Genomic DNA, 27,425 nt, shown 5'->3' with positions numbered 1-27,425 from the left:
TCCAACCTAAGCCTCTCTCATCAACTCCTAGCACAGATAACCAACTGCATACTTGACATTCACCATTTGGGTGCCTATAAACCCAAACTCCTGATTTTTCCCTTAAGCTATTACTCCTATAATCTTCTTGATCTTATAAATGGCAATTTCACTCTCCCAGTTATTCAGGTTTTCAAAAAAATGAAGTCATGCTTGATTCCTTTTTCCCTCTCACACCACTCACTTTCAAACCATCAGCAAATACTATCAGCTGTACCTTTGAAATATTTTTAAAATTCTACCACTTCAAGGATTTGCAGAAGATGAAGGAGGCAGTGGGAGCATAGTTTTGGGGTTATTCTGAATCTCCATATAAAAAGGAAGTAATTAGACAGCAACACCTGAAACCCATGGATAACATTTACAACAAAACTAGGCAGGTGGGATACACAGTAACAGCTCAAGTGAAGACTTCTTCCAACTGTAACGTATTTGAAGTACAGCTGTATTAGAATATTCCAACTGAAAGGAAGGATATGCGGTAGGATTAAGAAGAATGAGGCTCAAAGAGGAGAAATGACTGGTCTAAAAACATACAGGTAATTAACATTTTAACTTTCTCAGATCCCTTAATCACTAAATGTTATCAACTTATACTTTCAAAGATTTTTTTCCCCTCATGGGATTATACCATTAATTTGATAAAGTTTAAGAAAAGGAAAAAAAGAACTGAAGTGATATTTCTTTTTTTTTTTTTTTTAGATTTTATTTATTTATTTGTCAGAGAGAGAAAAAGATACAGAGAGAGAGAGAGCACAAGCAGGGGGACGCTGAGCAGGGAGCCCAATGTGGGACTCAATCCCAGGACCCCAGGATCATGACCTGAGCTGAAGGCAGACGCTTAACTGACTGAGCCACCCCGGCGCCCCTGATATTTCATTTTAAATATAATTTATTTGGCTCAAAAATCCCCCTTTCTCCCCTACCCCAGACAGTTTGGTTATTCACTGGTACAAACAAATCCTCAAAGGAATCACTAGCTAACCAATTCCTCAAATAGTCAAACTGTAATCAGTTAGGACACCCTAGTATTATTATACAGGAAATGTTGGTCTAGAGAAGTCTGGAAGATGGCAGCAACGAATTCCCACATAAAAATAGAGGAACTACATAGAAAAGCCAAAATCCAATGACAACATTTGCAACAAAACAGGGTGAAAACCCAAAATACAAGCAAATGGGGACAAACCACCACCAGCCACAAGACCTACATGTTATAGGCGTCTGTGTGGAAGAAAGAAAAGGAGAACAATGGGGCCAGCATCTGATGGGCCCCAAAATAGCCAACAGTTGTTCACTGGAAAGTATGGTGGGCCAATTTAAGAACCACAGCTCAGACAGGTTTTACTGTGTCCAGTGATGAGCGAGTCAAAGTATCTATGGTAAAGATTTAAAGAGCCCCATGCTGGGAAGAATCAGTGAGGAGCAGAAAAACATGCAGAATAACATGATTTATTTCATAAATCAAAAATACAAAGTCCCTGTAATAAAAATACAAAACTCAGTCCTAGGACTTGATGGGAATATAATAAATATTTATTTAATCAACAAACCACTGTCATCTGTAATTACAGGTGCACCTAAGGTCCTGATACAACACAGCAAAAACTTTCAATTTTTTTCTTACTATGACCTACGTATATGAAAACAATGTTCTGAAATGATGTTTGCCCTTATTACTGAGCACTTCAATTTTTCTGTTCTAGTCTTTTTTTTTTTTTGGCAGGAAGCTGAGGTCTAAGAGGAGACTGGTCTGAATTTAGTTTGAAAAACACTGCCAAGTAACATACTAGTTAATGTGTAGGCGTCTATTTTCAAATCCTGACTCTGCGTGTCTGAGTTGTGTTACTTTGGGCAAATTATTTACCCTCTTTGTGCTTCCGAGGCCTCATTTAAAAAACAGTAACTATATTTATGTTACAACGTTCTTTAGAAAATTAGAGTTTATCCATGGAAAGCGCCTACAATGCTGTCTGAGCCACAGTGAGCACTCAATGAATGTGTGCTATTATTGTTTCCTTGCCGCTGTTGTTATCTGAGTCAAAGTCTAAGAATTCAGGTCCAACATATAAGACAGGAAAATTTCAAGTGAGATACAGTTCATATAATAAAGTGCTCTGAAAACAGAGTAGGAAGGGATATGTTGAATTCCATGTTCATAAAGAATCTCTTAGCTAATAACCAAAAACATGCATTCTTATTATTTTTTTTTGCCATAGCTTCAAGCACTGCTTACCTATGATGTCATTTCTCATTGCTTCTGTAATTGGTATTGGTTTAGCAGCATCTGGAGATATGTATTTGGTAAAAGTATTCACTGCATCTTGTTCTATACCTGCAAGGGAAGAAGGGAACAACTTCAAAATTTAAAGAGCAACTTGGACGAGTAATGGACTAGAATCATGAAAAGCAGAGCTGTTTGTGGTACGACCAAGCACACACACACAAATACATATACGTGTATTACAGATATAAATATATATAACAACGTATTTAGGACAAAACAGCCTCCAGCATGTTACATTTTCACTGTTTGGTTTGTGGAACAGAGTTCTATGTGAATCCCCCCCTGCCACTCCCCATCTAAACTAATGAGCTTCGTAATAGCAATTACTTCTGCATGTTCTCTTTCCACGTCTCTTCTCCAAAGTCTCAACTTGAGGGACTTGCACAGCAATGTAACAGCAAGGGCGGTTAAAAATAAAAAAATATTGGGGTGCTTCGGTGTGGCTCAGTTGGTTAAGCAACTGCCTTCGGCTCAGGTCATGATCCCAGGGTCCTGGGATTGAGCCCCGCATCAGGCTCCCTGCTCGGTGGGAAGCCTGCTTCTCCCTCTCCCACTCCCCCTGCTTGTGTTCCCTCTCTCGCTGTCTCTCCCTCTCTGTCAATTAAATAAATAAAATCTTTTTTTTTTTTTAAAGATTTTATTTATTTATTTGAGAGAGAGAGAGAATGAGAGATAGAGAGCACGAGAGAGAAGAGGGTCAGAGGGAGAAGCAGACTCCCTGCCGAGCAGGGAGCCCGATGTGGGACTCGATCCCGGGACTCCAGGATCATGACCTGAGCCGAAGGCAGTCGCTTAACCAACTGAGCCACCCAGGCGCCCAATAAATAAAATATTTTTAAAAAAATATTTATAAACCTACACTGAAAATATTTTACAAAACTATTTCACGTTTATGAATACATCTGTTTAACTTTCAACAACCTTAGAAGGTTAAAACAATGAATCTCAAACTTTTTAGTTTCAGGACTTCTTTGCAACCCTAAATTACTGAGGAACCTAAAGAACTTTTGTCAAACTGTAAATTCAGACCAGTCTCCTCTTAGACCTCAGCTTCCTGCCAGGGAGTTTTATCTATAGATATTAAGGTATTAGAAATAAAGAAACAAGAAAAATTACTGACTCAGTTAAAGTTAACAGTAAATCTTATATATGTTAAATACATTTTTTATGGAAAAAAAACTATTTTCCAAACTGAAAAAAATTACTGAGAAGAGGGCATTATTTTCCATTTTTGCAACACTCTGTCTTGATACGAAACTGCTCTGATTTCATATCTGCTTTGGCATTCAATCTGCTGTGCTATTTTGTGTTGGCTGAAGTCTATTTTGATAGTGATATAATCAATATATGTATATATATATATATTTACACACATACATACATATAGTCTTCATCCTTGCTGCTGGCAGAGAGCTTTTCTAAAACCCCTGGAATTTCCTGAGTGGTAGGGGTGAGAGAAGCATATTTTGTTATTCATAATAAGCCTCTTTCAACCATAGGGAAGTTTATGGTTGAGGTGACTTGCAGAATGGGGCTGGATGCCAGAGGAACCAACCATGTGATTACAGCAATGGAACTTTCAGCCCCATTTCCCATCCTCCAGGGAGGGTAGAAGGGCTGGGGATCATTAAGTTAATCACCAATGGCCAATAATTTAACTAATCACGCCCACGTTATAGAACCATAAAACCCCTGAATGAAGTGGTTCAGAGAACTTCTGGGTTGGTGAATGCATCCATTTGCTGGAAGGGTGGCACACCCCAACCCCACAAAGACAGGGGCTCCTTGGGATCCTTCTTTTTTTTTAAATCCATGTTTTTTTTTAAATGTTATTTCAGCTTTTTTTTTTAAAGATTTTATTTATTTATTTGACAGAGACACAGCGAGAGAGGGAACACAAGCAGGGGGAGTGGTAGAGGGAGAAGCAGGCTTCCCGCGGAGCGGGGAGCCCGATGTGGGGCTCGATCCCAGGAGCCTGGGATCATGACCTGAGCCGAAGGCAGATGCTTAACAACTGAGCCACCCAGGTGCCCTTGGGATCCTTCTTGACCTTGCCCTCTGCACCTCTTCACTTGGTGGTTCATCTGTATGCTTTATAATGTACTTTATAATAAGCCAGTAAAGGGTTCCCTAGATTCTGTGAGCTATTATAAAAGATTACTGAACATGAGGAGAGGTTGTGGAAACCCCAGATTTATATAGCTGGTTGGCCAGAAGTACAGGTGGTAACTTGAAACTTGCAGCTGGCATCTGAAATGGGGCGGGGGGGCAATCTTGTGGGACTGAGCCCTTAACCTGTGAGGTCAGCACTAACTCTGGGTAGTTAGTGCCAGAATGAACTAAACTGTAGGACCCCACCGAGAACTGGAGAATTGCTTGGTGTGGAAAACCCACACATGTCAGAAGTGTTGTGAATGGAGAAATGATTTTCTTTTATCTATATTAAGAAAATCTGGCCTCAGACATGCAGAGATGGGAAAAGGAGTATTTTAACAGCTTTTTGAAATCACTGTGAAGATATTCTTCTTTGATACTACACCAAAACTTGACAAGTGGTAGTTTCTTTTTTTTTTTTTAAAGATTTTATTTATTTATTTGAGAGAGAGAGAGAATGAGAGATAGAAAGCACGAGAAGGAAGAGGGTCAGAGGGAGAAGCAGACTCCCTGCTGAGCAGGGAGCCCGATGCGGGACTCGATCCCGGGACTCCAGGATCATGACCTGAGCCGAAGGCAGTCGCTTAACCAACTGAGCCACCCAGGTGCCCGACAAGTGGTAGTTTCTTAAAGGTTAGTTAGAATGTGGAAGGGCAAACCAGATCAGCGAACTTGTCTGTTACATTAAAATCCAATGGTCTATCTCCCATGGTAAGTAGATCTTTTTACTCATGATTTTATGACATCATATATTTTTTAATATTTTGGAAAATGCTGGTTCACTGGCTTATGCAGACCTTCCAAATGTTGATACACTGCATCATATAATGTAAAAAAAGAAATCACATTAATATCACCAATCACTTTATCAGAACACTCTTTAAAGCTGCCAAAGCACAGGGTGGTGAATACAAGTTTCCCCAAATTCTAATTTTCACTTGAAAAGCTTACATTTTACCATGGGCAATAAATACTGTCGGCTGTTTTCCATGAAATGACAAGCTCACTTCATTCATTTCCAAGAAAACACCTGGCAAATACCCATGTCTGTGTAACCACAGTCATTCTTTGGAGTAAAATGGTATTTCATTTAAAAAGCAGCTAACCACACCTGGGTGGTTCAGTCAGCTGAGTGTCTGACTCTTGGTTTCAGTTCAGATCATGATCTCAGGGTTGTGAGATCAAACCCCGTGTCAGACTCTTCGCTCAGCATGGAATCTGCTTCAGATCCTCTCTCCCTCTCCCTCCTGTTCGTGCTCTCTCTCTCAAATAAATAAATAAAATCTTCAAAAAAAAAAGCAGCTAATTGAGTTCACAAAAGCAGTCAAATACACATGTACTTTTCCTTAAAACAAGTAGTATACTTGAGTATGCAGAAGTGCTTCTGCATACTTCCCATTTCATCACGCATCTTAAAAAAACACATACTCATGCTATGAGCACTCGGTGTTATATGGAAGTGTTGATCACTATATTGTACATCTGAAAATAATATTACATTGTATGTTAACTAACTGGATTTTATTATTACTTTTTAAATATTTTATTCATTTATTTGACAGAGAGTACAAGCAGGGGGAGTGGCAGGGAGAGGGAGAAATAGGCTCCCGCTGAGCAGAGAGCCCGACATGGGGCTCGATCCCAGGACCCTGGGATCATGACCCGAGCCTAAGGCAGACACTTAACTGAATGAGCCACCCATGTGCCCAACAAACTGGACTTTAAATAAGAAAATTAAAAATAAAATAAAATAAAATTTGTATCTTAAAAAAACCCAACCCATATACCCAAGGGTTTCGATTTAACCAAATTAATTATCTACTTCCCCAAAGACAGCTTTAAGTAAAACTGGCACTTAGTTTCACTGGAAGTATGTAGCAGCACAAAATGACCATTAGTACAATTTGGCCCAGCGCCAGCAGGTTTTCCCAGTTGCCTTTGCCCCATCATTACAAATGTCAACATGGTGAAAAAGACAAATACCATCTCAGAATTATTATGGAAACAGTTTTGACTAAATGGACCCTGTTGAAAAAAATCTCTAGGGACCCTCTATGGGCGTGCAAACCATACTTTGAGAACCCCTGGGTTAACAGAACAGATTTTTTAAAAGAATAGATTATCCCTATTTTTACAGGGGAAAAAAAAACCCTTATGTATAAAAAACTAAAATGATCTATTTGAGTTCAAGTGCTGGGGTGAGGGTGGGGCCAGGGAGAAGCAAAAACATAGTTTTTGTATGTGACTGAAGTTGTTATCAGCCTAACATAGATCGCTCTAAGATCTTTTATGGAAGTCACATGGTGACCACAATGAAAATACCTATGGAAGATATGCAAAAGAATGAGAAAGAAATCAAAGCATGTCACTATATAAAAACAAGGGAACACAAAGGAAGACAGCAAGAGAGGAAAAGAATGAAAAAGACCGAAAAATCACTCAGAAAAACAATGAACAAGATGGCAACGGTAAATCCTACCCTATCAATAAGTACTTTAAATGTAAATGGATTCAATTCCCTAAAAGACATAGAGAAGCTGAATGTATTTAAAAAAAATAATAACAACCAAGGTCCCACTACATGCTGTTACAAGAGACTCAATTTAGATTTAAGGACACACAAAGGCTGAAAGTGAAGGAATGGAAAAAGATATTCCAGGTAAATAGTAACCAAAAGAGAGCAGGGGGAAGGGGACTAACCTTGTATCAGACAAAACAGACTTTACATCAAAAACTGTCACAAGAGACAATGATAAAAGGGTCAATACACCAAGAATTATATATAACAATGATAAATATATATGTATCCAACATCAGAGCATCTAAATATATAAAGCAACCACTGACAGAAGTGAAGGAAGAAATAAACAGCAATACAATGACTTCAATACTTCATTTTCAACAATGAATACAGAACATCCAGACAGAAAATCTGGAAGGAAACAGTTAACACCACAGACCAAATGGATCTAACAGATATATACAGAACGTTCCACCCTATAGCAGCAGAACAGAATACGCATTCTTCTCAACACATTCAGATCACTCTCTAAGACCGATCATGTTAGGTCACAAAACACGTCTTAAATTTAAGAAGACAGAAATCATATCAAGTATCTTTCCCAGCCACAATGGAATTAACCCAGAAATCAAAAGCAAAACAAAAACTAGAACATTCAGAAATATATGGAAATTAAACAATATACTCTTGAACAACAAATGAGTTGAAAAAGAAATTGAAAAGGAAATTTAAAAAATATCTTGAGACAAATGAAGACACAAAATACCAAAATTTTATGGGATACAGTAAAACCAGTATCAAGGGGGACATTTATAGCTATAAATGCTTACATTAAGAAAGTAGATCTCAAAGAACCTAACTTTACACCAGATGCTAGAAATAACAAATTAAGCAATTAAGCACAAAGTTAGAAGGAAGGAATAACAATTAGAGAACAAATAAAATACAGAATAGAAAAACAGTGGAAAAAAATCAATGAAAAAGTTGGTTTTTTAAGATCAACAAAATTGACCAACTTTTAGCTAGACTAAAATAAAAAGACAACTCAAGCAAAATAAAAAATGAAAGGAGATATTACAATTGATGCCACAGAGCTAGAAGTATCATAAGACACTTATGAACAATATGCCAAAAATTAGACATACGCCAACCACTTAGAAGAAACAAATTCCTAGAAACATACAACCTACTAAGACTGAATCACCAAGAAACAGAGAAATTGAACACATCTATAATTTGTAAGGAGACTGATTCAGTAATCAAAAACCTTCCAACAAAGAAAAGCCCAGGAACAGATGGCTTCACTGGTGAATTCTACCACATTTAAAGAATTAACAATAATCCTCGAACTCTTTCCAAAAAAATGAAAAAGAAAGAACACTTTCAAACAAACTCATTTTATGAGGCCACATTACCCTAATACCAAAGCCAGACAAAGACACTACAAGAAAACTAGAGAACAATATGCCTGAAGAACATAGATATAAAAATCCTCAACAAAATACTAGCAAACAGAATTCAACAGTACATTAAAAGCATCACACACTATGACCAAGTGGATAGCCCAACAAATGAAAATCAATTATAGTGATATACCACAACAAGTCAACAGATGCAGAAAAAGCATTTAACAAAATTCCCCACTTTTTCATTATTTAAAACTCTCAACACACTAGGAACAAAAGGAAATTACCTCAACATAATAAAGGCCATATATGGAACTCACAGCTAACATCCTACTCAATCGTGAAAAACTGAAAGCCTTTCCTCTAATATTAAGGAATAAGACAAGAATGCCCACTTTTAACCCCTCTATTCAACACGGTACTAGAAGTCTAGTCAAAGCTATTAGGATGGTGGGGGGGGAGGAGAGTACCCAAATTGGAAAGGAAGAAGTTACATTATTTCTATTTGCAGATGACTTTATCTTATATGTAGAAAACCCTGATGACTCCACAAAAAACTGATAGTTGGATTCAGAGTTACAGGATACAAAATCAACATATAAAAATTAGGTGCATTTCTATATACTAACAATGAACTATCCTAATCAAAAAGGGAAATTAAGCAAGCAATTCCATTTACAATAGCATCACAAAGAATAAAATACTTAGGAATAGACTTAACCAAGGAAGTGAAGGATTTGTACACTTAAAACTGTAACACACTGCTGAAAGAAATTAAAGAGGGCACAAATAAATGGAAAAACATCCTGTGTTCGTGAAATGGAAGACTTAATATTGTTAAGATGTCACTTCCCAAAGCGATCTACAGACTCAACACAACCCCAATCAAAATGTCAGTGTATTTTTTTACAGAAATAGAAAAAACAATCCTAAAATTTGTAAGGAACCACAAAGGACATGAATAGCCAAAACAACCTTGAGAAAGAAGAACAGAGTTGGAGGCATACACCTCCTGATTTCAAAATACATTATAAAGCTACAATAATGAAAACAGTATGGTACTAGCATACAGACAGACATACAGGCCAAAAGAACAGAACCACAACGAGATATCATCTCATACCTGTTAGGATGACCATTACAAAAAAAAAAAAGTTAACAAGTGTTAGTGAGATGTGGAGAAACTGGAGCCCTCATACACTGTTGGTGGGAATGTAAAGTGCTGTGACTACTATGGAAAACAGTATGGAGATGCCTCAAAAAAACCCCCCAAAAACAAAAACCTCTTATACCATCCAGCAATGTCACTTCTGGGTACTTATTTAAAAAAAAAAAAATTGAAATCAGGATCTTCAAGAGATATTTGTACTCCCATTTCATTGCAGCATTATTCACAATTGCCAAGATATAGAAACAACCAAACGTCCATGGATAGGTACATGGATCAACAAAATGTGGTATATACATACAATGGAATATTGTTCAGCCATAAAAAGAAGGAAATCCTGCCATATGTGGCAACACGAATGAACCTTGAGGATATCATGCTAAATAAAATAAGCTAGTCACAGAAGGACAAATACTGCAGGATTCCACGTATATGAGGTATCTAAGACAGTCAAACTCATAGAAGCAGAAAATAGAATAGTAGCTGTTAGGGGAAGGAGGAAGAAACAGAGAGCCACCATTAACAGGTATAAAGTTTCATTACCCAAGATGAGTAAGTTCTAGAGATCTGCTATACAACACTGTATGTATAGTTAACAATGTTGTACCGTATACTTAAAAATTTGTTAAGAAGGTAGAGTTCATATATCTTTTCTTACCACATCAAAAAAAAGAAAAAAGAATTCAAAGAGGGCGCCTGGGTGGCTCAGTTGGTTAAGCGACTGCCTTCGGCTCAGGTCGTGGTCCTGGAGTCCCAGGATCGAGTCCCGCATCGGGCTCCCTGCTCGGCAGGGAGTCTGCTTCTCCCTCTGACCCTCTTCCCTCTCGTGCTCTCTATCTCTCATTCTCTCTCTCTCAAATAAATAAATAAAATCTTTAAAAAAAAAAAAAAAAAAAAAAAAAAAAAAAAAAAAAAAAGAATTCAAAGAAAAAAAGGGAAAGTCCAAGAGTTAGGACAAAAGCTCAGGTCTGACATCAGCACCAGTACTTAATCTTAAAAAAAAAAAAAGAATAAAAGGACATTAATATATGTTAAACATTTTAATAAATTAATAAATGAAGCAGTTTTAACTCAAGAAATACTGGGCTAGGGGTGCCTGGGTGGTTCAGTCCTTACGCATCTGCCTTCAGCTCAGGTCATGATTCCACGGTCCTGGGATTGAGCCCCGCCTCGCATCGGGCTCCCTGCTCAGCAGAGAGTCTCTTTCTCCCTCTGCCTGCTCCCCCTACTTGTGCTCTCTCTCTCTCTCACTGTCAAATAAATAAATAAAATCTTTAAAAAAAAAAAAAGAAAAAGAAAAAAAAATACTGGGCTAAGCTAAGGTAAATGCTTTGGTCCAATTTCTAAAATACTAAGATACTCTTTTAATAAAAGAACAAAGGAACATAGAAATGCTTAAAACATCTCCTTTGTTTTTTTAAAAACATTACCTTTTAGGAACCTGTGAGGCCAGATTACTGGAAATAAAGAACTTTCCTTCAATAATTTGAGTGATCTCAAAATTCCATCTACTCAGTTTAGTATTTCACTAGGAAGTTTTAAAATTTTTAAATGGCTAGTACTTTTCTTTTAATTGAAACTAATCCTTAACCACAACAAACCCCAAAACACAAAACACCAACGACTCCATGAGTTGATACAAATATAAACAGAACCTTACCAAGACTTTTGTGTAACCAAGGTACAACAGTATTTCATTAAAATGGATCTATTTTAATCCCTGATTTTAAAGACAAAGCTGTGATTAACAGATTTAAACATGAACAATAAAGTACAAAAGATAAAAATTTATTTACTTATTTATTTAACAGAGAGAGAGACACAGCCAGAGAGGGAACACAAGCAGGGGGGAGTGGGAGAGGGAGAAGCAGGCTTCCTGCAGAGCAAGGAGCCCGATGCGGGGCTCAATCCCAGGACCCTGGGATCATGATCTGAGCCGAAGGCAGACGCTTAACGACTGAACCACCCAGGTGCCCCCAAAAGATAAGAATTTAAATAAAGAAATCCTTGGGGCCCCTGGGTGGCTCCATCAGGTAAGTGATCAACTCTTAATTTTCGGCACAAGTCACGATCTCAGGATCATGAGATCAAGCCCCGATTCAGGCTCCATGCTCAGTGGGAAGTCTGCTTGAGAGTCTCTCTCTCCCTCTCCCTTTGCCACCCCCCCATGTTCTTGCTCTCTCTCTCTCTAAAATAAATAAATCTTAAAAAAAGAAAGAAAAGAAATTCTTCAGACTATAAACTTCATGCAATGGACAAAAATTTTCCTGAATGCCCAGTCTGTGACTATTTCATTTATTTCTGCCTCCTTGGTGTCCAGTACAGTACCTGGCATTACATAATAAGTGCATAATAAATATCCATTGAAAGAATAAACTTAGCACAAATATCGGCTGAAAGAATTAATTTACTTGACACAGTAACACATTTTTTTCTATTATTTTAAATTAGCAGCATCTTTACGAAAAAATTTGAAGTCAAAAATTCTTTTTAGTCAGAGGGAAGAGGTCTTGTGATAAAATGGCTTAAAGCAGAGAAGAAAATCAAGGGAAGTGGGCTTTAGCACAAGTAACATGCAAGCCTATTCCTAAAAGACTCTGCATTAGTCACTCAAAGTGGCTATTAAGGAGAACATGTTTTAACCAAATGAGAAATTAACACACTTATTAACGTCAGCTCAGAAGAATGTATTTTGTTAACCTCCACCTCTTAGCACAAAGATCCTAAAACCAACTTAGTATCTATTTAAATGGAAGTACAAAACACCACTATATCCTAAAGAAGTTACTCAGAAGAAATTACACATCAATTCTGAATTCTTAATCTCAATCTTTAGTTACAAAACCAACAGGCCATTACAAATTCCTTTTTTGGTAAAAGGAGTTATAAGGACCTATTAAGAAAACCTTAGGCCACCTGAGAGTGATATAGGCAAATACAAAAAAGTTTTTACAAGAAAGAGAGTTTCCACCCTATGAAAAATGAGACCTGGAACCAGAAAGAGAAGAGTAGGCATTTCTATGCTCCAGAAAAGTTCTAAACACAAATATAAGAGGTGCTGACACATGGCCACCTTCTGTAGCTTAAGAGGCTTTAATACAATGAAAATAATTATAATAGGAACCACAGAGGCAGGTATTAAACCCACTATCTTCCTAATGTATTTGCTTTTAAAGGGAAAATAGAAAATCCATATCCTGTGACTTGATTTGAAATCCTAAGGAGTGCACATGAAATAAGCACACTCCACCCTATCTCTCCCACAGAATGCAACTAAAAACACTGGACAAATTTATCTGAGGACCTAGAAAAGTAAATCGTAGCAGGCAGATAGAGAAAGGAAACCAGAACTCGAAGTACCACCATATCAGGGGCAAGTTTCCGACTTTCTGTTCCTCCAGAATCTCCTAGCCTGGACTCAAAACCGGACACCGCACATCAGATGCACAAAGGAAGAGCTCCAGAGAAGCCCCCTATTTCTGGTCTAAGGAGCAGGAAGGGAACTCCTATGGATAACAGAGTGAGGGAAATCTCCGGGGCTTTTCTGTTTTATCCCTTTCACGCTAGTGTTGGTCCCCACGGAATACCAGGTTAGCAATGGGGGCAAAGGCAGCAGCACTCAGGCAGGCTCCGAAAGCTCCAAAACCCCTGTTTGTTGACAGAGAAACTGCAGTCCCAGTAGGAAGAGGAGAATCCCTATTTCTTTTATCCTCTGTCTTCTTGCTGCTTGGCCACAGAGGCTGACATAGTCATGGAAAGTAAAGCCCCAACTTTTCAGCCAAACAACCAGGAAGGTGGGCTCCCCTATGCTCCAGAAGCTGTTAGGGAGACTGCAGAAAGGGAGGTTCGTGAAAAGCTTATCAAGTTGTGTGTGTGCTCCTGGCCTCACACCTGAGCTGGGCATGCATGGACGTGACTGTAAGAGCATACGAAATGGTCTGAGAACTAACTACGACCTTTCCAGACTGGATACAAGGAGGCATATATCCAAGTAAAATCCAAAAAATGAACGGACTCTGGAACCACAGCCTACAGAATGCTAGTTGGAACTTGTAGCCTGAACTTAACAAGGTGAATTTCTTGCTAAAGCAAAAAATTTTGCTTTTCTACAGAATTTAAACATGACCCAGAATCACAGAAGTCAAACTGTCCATAATACAATCCAAAATTAACTACCATTCAAAACCCCAGAAAATCCCATTATCTCACAAGGGAAAAGACAAGCAAGATGATACAGATGGTGGAATTATAGAATAAAGTTGTTGTTTTTTAAGAAGCTATTATAGGGGTGCCAGGGTGGCTCAATCAGTTAGGCATCCAGCTTTTAATTTCGGCTCAGGTCATGATCTTCGGCAAGTGGGACTGACCCCGCATCAGGTTCTCTGCTGAGTGTGGAGCCTGCCTGAGATTTTCTCTCTCTCACTCTCTCCCTCTGCCCCTGCCCTTCCCCCACTTGTATGCTCGTGTGCACGCTCTTAAAAAAAAAAGGTATTATAACCATTTCCCAAAAAGGTCAAATACTCTTGAAACAAATGGAAAGACTGCCTCCACAGAGAAAGATTTTAAAAAAAGAAACAAATGGAAACTTTAAAACAAACAAACAAAATAATAACCCAAATTAAAAATTCACTGGAAAGACGCAAAGCATGATGAACTGAGAGGAAAGAATCAGTGAATCCACAGATAATACGAACAGAAATTTTCCAAGCAGAACAATAGAAAAAAAATTAGAAAAAAGTACAGAGCCTCAAGAACCTGAAGCACAATGACAAAGATACAACATTTGGATCATTAAAGTTCCAGAAAAAAGGGAAGAAAGTACAGTGCCCCAAGAATGTGAAAAACAATGGCTGCAAACTCACCCCCAAGACAGTAAAAACCAAACTTTTAAAATCAAGAAACTCAGTGAACTTCAAATAGGAAAAATCTCAAAGAAATCCATACCCAAACACTATAACCAAACTGCTGAACATTAAAGATAGGGAAAATATCTCAAAAGCAGCTATAAAAAAGATGTTAAATACAGAATAATAATGATCCCAAGACTGCAGATTTCTACCAGAAACCATGGAGGCCAGAGGCAGTGAATCCCCACTTTCAAAGTGGTAAAAGAAAAGAACTATCAACCCAGAGTTATCTATCAAGCAAAAATTCCTTCAAAATATGGAGATTCTCAGATGGAAAATAACTGAGAAAATTCTCCAACAGCAGACTTTCTCTAAAAGAAATGCTAAAGCAATTCTTGAGACACTGGTAATATGATAACAGAAATAATAACTCAATTTCAGGAATGAAGGAACAGTAACAGCTACAGCAAATATCTGGTTTAAATGTAACTGACAATTTTTCTTCTTTTAAGTTCTTTAAATTGTGTACAACAGTTGAAAGCCAAAGTCCTAACATTGTATGATGGGGTTTTCAACAAAAATAGATGACAAACCACACCACGTGAGTGGGAAGGAAAATGGACCTAGGTGGTGCACTCTACATTCCACTTAATGTGATAAAATGCTAATTTTAAGTAGACTGTGTAGGTATATATATGTATATCGTAATCCCTAGAGAAACCACTAAAAACGTATAGAAAGTGATATAATCAAGAACTCATAGGGGGTGCCTGGGTGTCTCAGTCAGTTGGGTGTCTGCCCCGGCTCGGGTCATGATCTCAGGGTTCTGGGATTGAGCCCAATGTTGGGCTCCCTCTGCTCAGCGGAGAGTCTGCTTCTCCCCCACAGCTTTTGTTCTCTCTCTCTCCTCTCAAAAGAAAAAAAAAAAAATCTTTTAAAAAAATTCATAATTTCTTAAAAAAAGAAAAAAATCAAACAATCCAAAAGAAGAGAACAGAAAATCAAAGGATGGGAGCCAGAGGGAATAAAGGAAAAAATAAAATGGGAGACCTAAATCCAAACACATTAATAATTACACTTAATATTTAACAAGTAGGAATAATTATATTTATATATTACAATGTAAATAATCATGTTGTAATTTATACACTTAATACAAATAACTACACTAAAAGAAATTTATCAACAAAAAACCAGACTGTCAGAATGGATTAAAAAACATGACCCAACTACATGCTATCAAAAGAAACTCATTAAAGGGACAGAAAAAGATATACCATGTAAACACCAATCAGATTAAACTGGAGTGGCTAGATAAATCAGACAGCAGATTATTTCTGACCTTAGAACAAGTGACGTTACCACAGACAAAGAAGAACATTACATAATGATAAAAGATTTGATTCACCAAGAAGATATAATGACCCTAAGTATGTACACACCTAACAAAAGAACCTCAAAATACATGCAAAAATGAATAGAACTGAAAGTATAATTGGAAAAATCCACAATTATGGTTGGAGACTTCAACACTCCCCTCTCAGTAATGGATATAAAAAGCATACAAAGTATCAGCAAGGATACAGAAAAACTGAACTCAATCTAATTGACATTTATAGAAAACTACAGAACAGCAGAATATACATTCTTTCCATTGTATGTGAGATAGTCACCAAGACAAACCAAATTTGTTAAAATTTAAAAGAACTGAATTAGTGTGTTTTTTTTCCCCAAAGTATGTTTTCTGACCATAATATAATTAAACGAGAAATCAACAACGGAAAGATAACAGGGCAAAAATTCTCTAAACACCTGAAAATTCAACATTTCTAAATGATCATGAGCAAAAGAGTAAGATGCAAGGGAAATCAGACATTTAATTTTTGCTCAAAGTACCAGAATGTGCAGGGTATAGCTAAAACAGTGATTAGAAGAAAATTTGTAGCATTACATGCTTATCTTAAAAAAGAATGATCTCAAATAAACAATCTAAGTTTCTACCTTAAGAAATGAGAAAGAGAGTAAAATCAATTCAAAACAAGCAGGAGGAAAGAAGTAAAATAGCAGAGAATCCATAAAATTGAAAACAGGGGGGGAAAAGCCAATTAAATCAAAAGCCGGTTCTTTGAAAAAGACAGATTAAACCCCTATACATACTAACAAAGAAAAAAGATGACACAATTACCAACATCAGGAATGAAAAAGGGATAGCACTACAAACTCAAGATTAAAAAGACAGTAAGGGCATGATAGATAATTACCTGCCCATTAATTCAACAATTCAATGAAATAAACAATTCCTTGAAAAGCACAAACTACTAACATTCGCTTAAGAAGAAATAGATAACCTGAATAGTCCCATGCCTATTAAAGAACTTGAATTCATAGTTTGAAACTTCTGAAAACAAAACAACAAACAAATCCAGGCCCATGCAAAATTCTACCAAACATTTAAAGAAGAAATAAAAACAATTCTCCATAATCTCTTCCAGAAAACAGAAGAGGTGGGAAAACTTTCCAACTCATTTTTGGGGGCCAACATTACACTGATACTAAAACCAGACAAAAGCAGTCCAAAAAAACTACAGACCAAACCCATCGTAAACATAAATGCAAAAATGCTCAACAAAATTTAGGAAATCAAATCTAGCAACATATAAAAAGAATAATACACCACAACCAAATGGGGCTTACCCTTGAAATGCAAGCTTATTCAAACTTTTAAAAAGTCAATCAATATGATCCATCATATTAACAGACAAAAAAAAAAAAAAAGGAAAACCATTTGGTCATATCAAACAACAGAAAAAACATGACAAAATTCAACATCATTCATGATTCAAACAACTCTCAGGAAACCATTAAGAGAAGCAAACTTCATCAACCTGATACAGGGCATTGACAAAAAAAACCCATGGCCATCTTCATAGGGAGTGAAAGACTGAATGCTTTCCCTCTGAGATCAAGAACAAGACAAGAATATTCATTCTCACCACTCCTAACCAACATGATACAAGAAGTCCTAGCTAGTGCAATAAGGCAAGGGGGAAAAAAAAGATTGGAAAGGAAGAAATAACACTGTCCCTATTCACAAACAACATCAATGTCTACATAGAAAATTTCAAGCAATCTACAGAAAAGCTGCTAGAATAAGTGAGTTTCATAAGGTCACAGAATAGAAGGTTAACATATAAAAGGCAATCATATTTCTAAATACTGGCAATAAAAAAATTAGAAACAAAAAATTTAAAAAATACCACTCACAATAGCACCAAAAAGAAATACTTGGGTATAAGTTTAACAAAACATATGAAGGATCTGTATGCTGGAAACTACACAATGCTGATGAAAGAAATCAAAGACTTAAGTAAATAAAGACATACCAGGTCCACGGATTTTAAGACCTGATACAGTTAAGATATAAGTTCTTCCCAAACTGACCTATGGATTGAATGCAATTACAATTAAAATTCCAGCAGGATTTCCTTGTGGATATAGACAAAATTATGCTAAAAAAATATGAAGAAGAAAAAACCTACAAGAGACAAAACAATTTGGAAAAAGAAGTACTATCCAATTTTAAGACTTACTGTAAAGCTACAGTAATCAACACAGTGGGTATTGGTGAAGGAATAAACATATGTATCAATGGAACAGAGCCGACAGTCCACAGATAGACCTACACGAATATGGCTAAGGTACAAAGACAACTCAATGGAGTAAGAGTAGTCTTTTCAATTAGTGGTGTTGCAACAACTGGGTATCCGTTTGTAAAAATAAAAACCAATATAAAAAAAAAAACTTGACCTAACCCTTACATCTTATACAATATTAACTCAAAATAGACCATATAGCTAAATATGAAGTATAAAACCATAAAACTTTTAGAAGAACACACAGGAGAAAATCTTCATGAACTTAAATTAGGCAAAGAGTTCTTAGGGTATGATTCCAAAAGCATAAGCCATAAAAGAAAAAAGTTGGTAAATTAGACTTAATCAAAAAAGTCCTCTTGTTCTGTGAAAGACACTATTAAGAGAATGAAAAGCCAAGCTATAAACTAGGAGAAAACATTTGCAGATCACATAGCCAATAAAGGTTTAAACCCAGAACACAAAAAGAACTCTCAAAATTCAACAATAATAAAACATAATCCAATAAAGTATGGGACTATGTCGCTGGTGAAAATGCAAAATGGTACAGCCACTCTACAAAACAGTCTGGCAGTTTCTTAGCATTTTAAACACACACCACATAATCCAACAAACCTATTATTGGGTATTTATCCTAGAGAAATAAAAAATTTTGTCCACACAAAAACCCGTACACAAATGTTTATAGCAGCTTTATTCATAATCATCAACAGGTGCAAACAACCCAAACACTCAGCAGGTGAATGGATGGTACATCCATACAATGGACTATTACTTAGCAATTAAAAGCAATGAACTACTAAGAGATATGGATAAATTTCAAGCCATTACACTGAAAGAAGCCAGTCTCAGAGGCTACATATTATATAAAATCACTTGTACGGCACTTCAGATAAGGCAAAACTAGAGAGTCAGAGAACAGATCAGTGGTTGCCAAGTGCTGGGATAGAGGAGGGTTTAACTACAAAGGTGACAGAACTGTTTTTATCCTGACTGTGATGACAGTTACAGGAATCTCTGCAAGTGTTAAAATTCATGCAAGTATACATCAGAAAAGACAGTTACAGGAATCTCTGCAAGTGTTAAAATTCATGCAAGTATACATCAGAAAAGGTCAAATCTGCATAAAATTTTTAAAACTGAAAAAAACTAGTACTCTTTTAATGACTCCTTTTATTTCTACTTTTTATTGAAATAAACTATCACCAAAACAAAAGTTCCCCAAAACAATAAACTGTATTACAATGAAAGAAACAGACCTCCATTTCCAGAAACAGGCCAGACTAGACGTTCAAAGAAATTCTTCCCCATACTGAATTCTCCCAAAAAGCTTTTTAAAAGTATATCAGAGTTGGTTTTTTTTTAAGATTTTATTTATTTATTAGAGAGAGAATGAGAGAGAGAGAGCACATGAGAGGGGGGAGGGTCAGAGGGAGACGCAGACTCCCTGCTGAGCAGGCAGCCCAATACGGGACTTGATCCTGGGACTCCAGGATCATGACCTAAGCTGAAGGCAGTCGCTTAACCAACTGAGCCACCCAGGTGCCCCAGAGTTTTTGGTAAAGTAAGGGAAACAGTAATATTTCAGAATTCAGAATCTGGGTTTTTTTGTTTCTTTTTACAGAGGGAACGCACTATGTTTATACATACCATGTTAATACTCCAGCAGCTTGTGGGACACCACCATATAATCAAACACAGTCACATTTCTGCAGTAAGTTCATACCAGTTCAGGTCAAGTTTTGTTCATCTAAAAAATAACTCGTGATAGTCAAAGCTTTCTGGGTATCTAAATTGCAGATAAAGAAATCATGGACCTGCAGGAGCCAGTGCAAATCAAGATGGGCAAAGCGTGACACAAGCAGCGTGTTCACCTGGGAAAACCAGCAATGCCAAGAGACTTGCAGTGTGCACTTTCAAGGGCAATTGCCCAGGGCCCAAACAGGATAGAAGATTAGACCAAAATCATGCCAAAGGCCCTAAGAGTTTGCCTGAAAAACCCAAAACAAAAATGTATTTTAAGTGGTACCAGGAAGATAATGAAGCTGGCCCCAGACGCAAGGCAAAGGCACATGCCAATATACTCTGGAAGAAGCCAATTTATTTATTTTTATTTTTTTCTGGAATAACCCAATTTAAATAGCGTTCTCAAAGAATTCCCACCGAAAAAAATCCAAAAACCTATGTTCAGACAGCCAAAAACCACTAAAATCACAAGCTACTAAGAGTGTGAATCTGAAGAAACAAATGCTGAATCACGTACATAAAACCTATAGATATTAGAATTATCAGATGATGAATATGTTTAATAAACTTAAAGAAATAAAAAACGGGCTCAAAGTGGGATGAAGGGATAAAGGAACAAGAAACTAAAAACTGACCAGGCAAATCTGAATTTTAAAAAATCTAGAAATACAAAGTTCAGTAACTTTTAAATAAAAATAACATTTTAGATAATTGATTCAACAGCAGATTAGACCCATCTTAAGAGACAATAAATGAACTAAAACACAGATCTGAAGAAACTACCATCAATGTAAAAAAAACTACACACTATATGGTTTCAACTATACGACATTCTGGAAAAGGCAAAAATATGGAGACAGTAAAAAGATTAATGGCTGTCAGGGACTACCAGGTAGGAGGAGATGAAAAGGCAGAGTATGGACAGTTTTTAGGGCAGTGAAAATACTCTAATACCATAATGATGGACACATGTCATTGTACATTTGTCCAAAGACATAGAATGCACAACACCAAAAGTGAACCCTAATGTATGTAAACTATGGACTGTGGGTGACTATAAAGTATCCAGGTAGGTTCAACAATTGCAACAAATGTCCTGGTCTGGTGGGGGACGTGGATGATGGAGGTGGCAGGCTTTATACATGTGCGGGGGCCAAGGGTATATGGGAAATCGAGGTACCCTCCCCTCAATTTTGCTGTGAACCTTAAACTGCTCTGAAAAGGGGCGCCTGGGTGGCTCAGTCGGTTAAGCATCTGCCTTGGGCTCAGATCATGATCTTAGGGTCCTGGGATTGAGCCCCGGGTGGGTGGAGGGCTCCCTGCTCAGTGGGGAGCCTGCTTCTCTCTCTCCTCCTTGCTCATGCACTCTATCTGTCGCTGTCTCTGTTTCTGTCTCAAATAAGTAAAATCTTTTTTTTTAAAAGATTTTATTTATTTGACAGAGCACAAGCAGAAGGAGAGAGAGGGAAAAGCAGGCTCCCTGCTGAGCAAGGAGCGCGATGTGGGACTCGATCCCAGGACCCTGGGATCATGACCCGGGCTGAAGGCAGCCGCTTAACCGACTGAGCCACCCAGGTGTCCCTCAAATAAGTAAAATCTTAAAAAAAAAAAAAAAAAAAAAAAAACTGCTCTGAAAAAATAAAGTCTTACCAGGAGAAAAAAAAAGAAAAGAAAAAGCAAACAAAGAAAAACCAAGAAACAAAGAACAGATAAGATGAAAGAGAGGAGAAACATGGAGGCTGTCTAATCAGAATTCCAGAAGGTGACAACTGAAAAATTAAGAGTGTAACTTCCAAATGAAGAGAGAAGAAATAAAGAGGTGATACTGTTGAAATGCTGATTTTAACTCTAGCTCCCTGCTCACTCTATAACCTGAGGCAAGTTACTTAACTTTCCTAAACCATGATGTTCTCATTTGTAAAATGGGGCAATAATGCTGACCTCGTAGAGGTGGTGTGACCATTAGGTGAAATCCAAGTACAGCACTTAGCACAGAACCCAATAAATGTCAACTGTTGGCAATTAAAAAATAATTCTATCTACAAAGTTCATTAAAACAGTAGTAAATTAAGAATGAGATGAGGAGAGGAGCAAGATGGCGGAGGAGTAGGAGACCAGGATTTCCTCTGGTCCCAGGAATTCAGCTGGATAGGGATCAAACCATTCTGAACACCTATAAACTCAACAGGAGATCGAAGAAAAGAATAGCAGCAACTCTCTGAACAGAAAAGTGACCACTTTCTGGAAGGTAGGATGTGCGGAGAAGGGAATCCGAGGCGATATTTAGGAGGATAGACGGCAGGGGAGGGGGCCTCCGTCGGCCGCTTCTGCCAAGTGCTAGAAACGCGGAGCACAAAATCGGAACTTTCAGAAGTCGGCTCCGCTGAGGGACGTCGCTCCAGTGGCTAAGCGGGGGGCGGAACCCTCGCGGGACAGTGTGGTCTCAGGACCCTCGGGGTCACAGAAAGACCGGGGGTGCCTGAGTGCGGCAGAGCTCCCAGGGATCGGAGCGGGGAAGCCGGCTGCAGAGACGGAGCCGAGGCGCGGGCTCTCAGCTCGGGGTTGCCATAAACTGTGATCCGCAGCCCAGCTGGGCCACTGCTCCTCCAGCACAGACCCAACAAGCGGCAGATCCGGGGAGATTCCCCTTCCTCCCCGGGGAGGAGCGGTGCGGAAGCGCACCTCAGGGATCTGCTGGGTCTGGAGACTCCACATGGGGTCGGGTGTCAGAGATAGAAACGCTCGGTCACAGGCCGGGTGAGCACGGAGTGCGGCCGGAGACCGGGGACACGGGAGTGACTGACTGCTGTTCTCTGGGGGGTGCACTGAGGAGCGGGGCCCCGAGTTCTCAGCTCCTCCGGGGCAGAGATTGGGAGGCCGCCATTTTCACTCTTGTCCTCCAAAGCTGTACCAAGAGCTTGCAGGGAACAAGAGCTCCCGAGAGCAAACCCGAGGGGATTACTTAGCCCTGAGTGGCAAGGGCGGGGCAATTCCGCCTCCGCAAAGACATTTGGGAACCACGGCAACAGGCCCCGCCCCCAGAAGATCAGCAAGAACAACGAGCCAACACCAAGTCTACCGATCAATGAGAATGGCAGATACTGCACATAGAATTCATGTGTTTACCATGATTCTTTAGTCTTTCAAAGTTAATTTTTTTAACTTTTTAAAAAAATTTTTCTTTTTCCCTTTTTCAACCATCTTATCAATCCCTTTTTTAAAAAACATTTTTATTTTTCATTTTTAGAGTCATATTCTATCCCTTCATAGTAGTTACCCTTGTTTTTGGCATATATATATGTTGTTCTCTGTTTAAAATTTTGAGATAGTTTCTTCTAACAAATCAAAATATACGCTAAATCTCTAGTGTATGGCTTTGTTCTAGTCTCCTGCCTGATCACATTCACTCCTTTTTCCTTTTTTTTTTAAATCCTCTTCTTTCTTTTTTCAAACAACTTATCAATTCCTTTTACAAAATCTTTTATAATTTTCATCTTTACACTCAAATTCCATCCCTTCATCATATTAACCCTTATTTTTGTACATATACAAGTTTTTCTTTAAAATTTTGGGAGGCACTTTCTTCTAACAGACCAAAATACCCCAAAATCTAGTGTGTGGCACTGATCTATGCACCAGCCTGATCGTATTTGATCATATTCTGTTTTTGTTTTGTTCTGTTTTTGTTTATCTTTATCTTTCTTCTTTTTCTTTTTTCTCTCTTTCCCATTCTTTTCCCCTGGTTTCAGGTCTTTTCTGATTTGTTTATAGAGTGTATTTTCTGGGGACGTAGTTACCCTGTTAGCATTTTGTTCTCTCATTCATCTGTTCTCCTCCAGACAAAATGACAAGATGGAAAAAAATCACCTCAACAAAAAGAACAAGAGGCAGTACCGACTGCCAGGGACCTACTCAATACGGACATTAGTACGATGTCGGAACTAGAGTCCAGAATGACGATTTTAAAGATACTAGCTAGGCTTGAAAAAAGCATGGAAGTTACTAGAGAAACCCTTTCTGGAGAAATAAAAGAACTAAAATCTAACCAAGTTGAAATCAAAAAGGCTATTAATGAGGTGCAATAAAAAATGGGGGCACTAACTGCTAGGATAAATGAGGCAGAAGAGAGAATTGGCGATACAGAAGACCAAATGATGGAAAATAAAGAAGCTGAGAAAAAGAGAGATAAACAACCACTGGATCATGAGGGCTGAATTCGAGAGATAAGCGATACCATAAGATGAAACAACATTAGGATAATTGGGATCCCAGAAGAAGAAGAAAGAGGGGCAGAAAGTATACTGGAGCAAATTATAGTAGAGAACTTCCCTAATTTGGGGAAGGAAACAGGCATCAAAATCCAGGAGGCACAGAGAACGCCTCTCAAAATCAATAAAAATAGGTCAACACCCCGACATCTAATAGTAAAACTTACAAGTCTCAGAGACAAAGAGAAAATCCTGAAAGCAGTTGGGGAGAAGAGATATGTAACCTACAATGGTAGAAACATTAGACTGGCAACAGACCTATCCACAGAGACCTGGCAGGCCAGAAAGGACTGGCATGAGATCTTCAGAGCACTAAATGAGAAAAATATGCAGCCAAGAATACTATATCCAGCTAGGCTGTCATTGAAAATAGAAGGAGAGAGAAAAAGCTTCCAGGACAAACAAAAACTAAAGGAATTTGCAAACACAAAACCAGCCCTACAAGAAATATTGAAAGGGGTCCTCTAAGCAAAGAGAGCGCCTAAAAGCAACATAGACCAGAAAGGAACGAAGACAATATACAGTAACAGTCACCTTATAGGCAATACAATGGCACTAAATTCGTATCTTTCAATAGTTACCCTGAATGTAAATGGGCTAAATGCCCCAATCAAAAGACACAGGGTATCAGATTGGATTAAAAAACAAGACCCATCGATATACTGTCTGCAAGAGACTCATTTTAGACCCAAAGACACCCCCAGATTGAAAGTGAGGGGATGGAAAACCATTTACCATGCTAATGGACACCAAAAGAAAGCTGGGGTGGCAATCCTTATATCAGACAAATTAGATTTAAATCAAAGACTGTAATAAGAGATGAGGAAGGACACTATATCCTACTTAAAGGGTCTATCCAACAAAAAGATCTAACAATTGCAAATATCTATGCCCCTAACATGGGAGCAGCCAGAAACACATCGACAATACAATAACAGTGGGGGACTTTAACACCCCCCTCACTGAACTGGACAGATTATCTAAGCAAAAGATCAACAAGGAAATAAAGACTTTAAATGACACACTAGACCAAATGGACTTCACAGATATATTCAGAACATTGCACCCCAAAGCAAGAGAATACACATTCTTCTCTAGTGCCCATGGAACATTCTCCAGAATAGATCACATCCTAGGTCACAAATCAGGTCTCAACCGGTACCAAAAGATTGGGATCATTCCCTGCATATTTTCAGACCACAATGCTTTGAAACTAGAACTCAATCATAAGAGGAAAGCCAGAAAGAACTCAAATACATGGAGGCTAAAGAGCATCCTACTAAAGAATGAATGGGTCAACCAGGAAATTAAAGAAGAATTAAAAAAATTCATGGAAACAAATGAAAATGAAAACACAACTATTGAAAATCTTTGGGATACAGCAAAGGCAGTCCTAAGAGGAAAGTATATAGTTTTCTGAGTACAGATCCTTTGCCTCTTTGGTTAGATTTATTCCTAGGTATCTTATGGTTTTGGGTGCAATTGTAAATGGGATCAACTCCTTAATTTCTCTTTCTCAAGAAACAAGAAAGGTCTCAAATACACAACCTAACCCTACACCTAAAGGAGCTGGAGAAAGAACAGCAAATAAAGCCTAAACCTAGCAGAAGAAGAGAAATAATCAAGATCAGAGCAGAAATCAATGAAACAGAAACCAAAAGAACAGTAGAACAGATCAATGAAAGTAGGAGCTGGTTCTTTGAAAGAATTAACAAGATTGATAAACCCCTGGCCAGACTTATCAAAAAGAAAAGAGAAATGACTCAAATCAACAAAATCCTGAATGAAAGAGGAGAGATCACAACCAACAACAAAGAAATACAATTACAAGAACATACTATGAGCAACTGTGTGCCAGCAAATTAGATAACCTGGGAGAAATAAATGCATTCCTAGAGATGTATCAACTACCAAAACTGAACCAGGAAGAAACAGAAAACCTGAACAGACCTATAACCACTAAGGAAATGGAAGCAGTCATCAAAAATCTCCCAACAAACAAAAGCCCAGGGCCAGATGGCTTCCCAGTAGAATTCTACCAAACATTTAAAGAAAAATTAATACCTATTCTTCTGAAACTGTTCCAAAAAATAGAAATGGAAGGAAAACTTCCAAACTTGTTTTATGAGGCCACCATTACCTTGATCCCCAAACCAGACAAAGACCCCATCAAAAAGGATTACAGACCAATATCCTTGATGAACCTGGATGCAAAAATTCTCACCAAAATACTAGCCAATAGGATACAACAGTACATTAAAAGGATTATTCGCCACGACCAAGTGGGATTTATCCCTGGGATGCACGGTTGGTTCAACATCCGCAAATCATTCAACGTGATACAATACATTAATAAAAGAAGGAACAAGAATCATATGATCCTCTCAATAGATGCAGAAAAAGCATTTGACAAAGTACAGCATCCTTTCTTGATCAAAACTCTTCAGAGTTTAGGGACATACCTCAATATCATAAAAGCCATCTATGAAAAACACACAGCGAATATCATTCTCAATGGGGAAAAACTGAGAGCTTTCCCCCTAAGGTCAGGAACATGGCAGGGATGTCCACTCTCACCACTGCTATTCAACATAGTATTAGAAGTCCTAGCCACAGCAATCAGACAACAAAAAGAAATCAAAGGCATCCAAATCAGCAAAGAAGTCAAACTCTCAATCTTTGCAGATGATATGATACTTTATGTGGAAAACCCAAAAGACTCCACACCAAAACTGCTAGAACTCATACAGGAATTCAGTAAAGTGGCAGGATATAAAATTAATGCACAGAAACCAGTGGCATTCCTATACACCAACAACAAGACAGAAGAAAGAGAAATTAAGGAGTCGATCCCATTTACAATTGCACCCAAAACCATAAGATACCTAGGAATAAATCTAACCAAAGACGCAAAGGATCTGTACTCAGAAAACTATAAAATACTCATGAAAGAAACTGAGGAAGACACAAAGAAATGGAAAAACGTTCCATGCTCATGGATTGGAAGAACATTGTGAAGATGTCAATGCTACCTAGAGCAATCTACACATTCAATGCAATCCCCATCAAACTACCATCCACTTTTTTCAAAGAAATGGAACAAATAATCCTAAAATTTGTATGGAACCAGAAGAGACCCCGAATAGCCAGAGGAATGTTGAAAAAGAAAAGTAAAGCTGGCGGCATCACAATTCCGGACTTCCAGCTCTATTACAAAGCTGTCATCACCAAGACAGTATGGTACTGGCACAAAAACAGACACATAGATCAATGGAACAGAATAGAGAGCCCAGAAATGGACCCTCAACTCTATGGTCTACTCATCTTTGACGAAGC

At 38.0% G+C, this 27,425-nt stretch overlaps 1 protein-coding gene across 1 annotated transcript in view; it reads right to left on the bottom strand.

Annotated features, from left to right (window-relative positions):
- AKAP10 (A-kinase anchoring protein 10) overlaps nucleotides 1-27,425 on the bottom strand; it is an 85,061-nt gene that overhangs the window by 35,022 nt on the left and 22,614 nt on the right. The window contains exon 5 of the mRNA XM_027626450.2: nucleotides 2,276-2,374. Within this exon, the coding sequence (XP_027482251.1) occupies nucleotides 2,276-2,374 (99 nt within the window). The remainder of the gene's footprint in view (nucleotides 1-2,275; nucleotides 2,375-27,425) is intronic.

Source organism: Zalophus californianus, chromosome 16 (assembly GCF_009762305.2).
Source record: "Zalophus californianus isolate mZalCal1 chromosome 16, mZalCal1.pri.v2, whole genome shotgun sequence".
Lineage (NCBI taxonomy): Eukaryota > Metazoa > Chordata > Mammalia > Carnivora > Otariidae > Zalophus > Zalophus californianus.
This window is presented reverse-complemented; position numbering and strand designations above follow the sequence as displayed.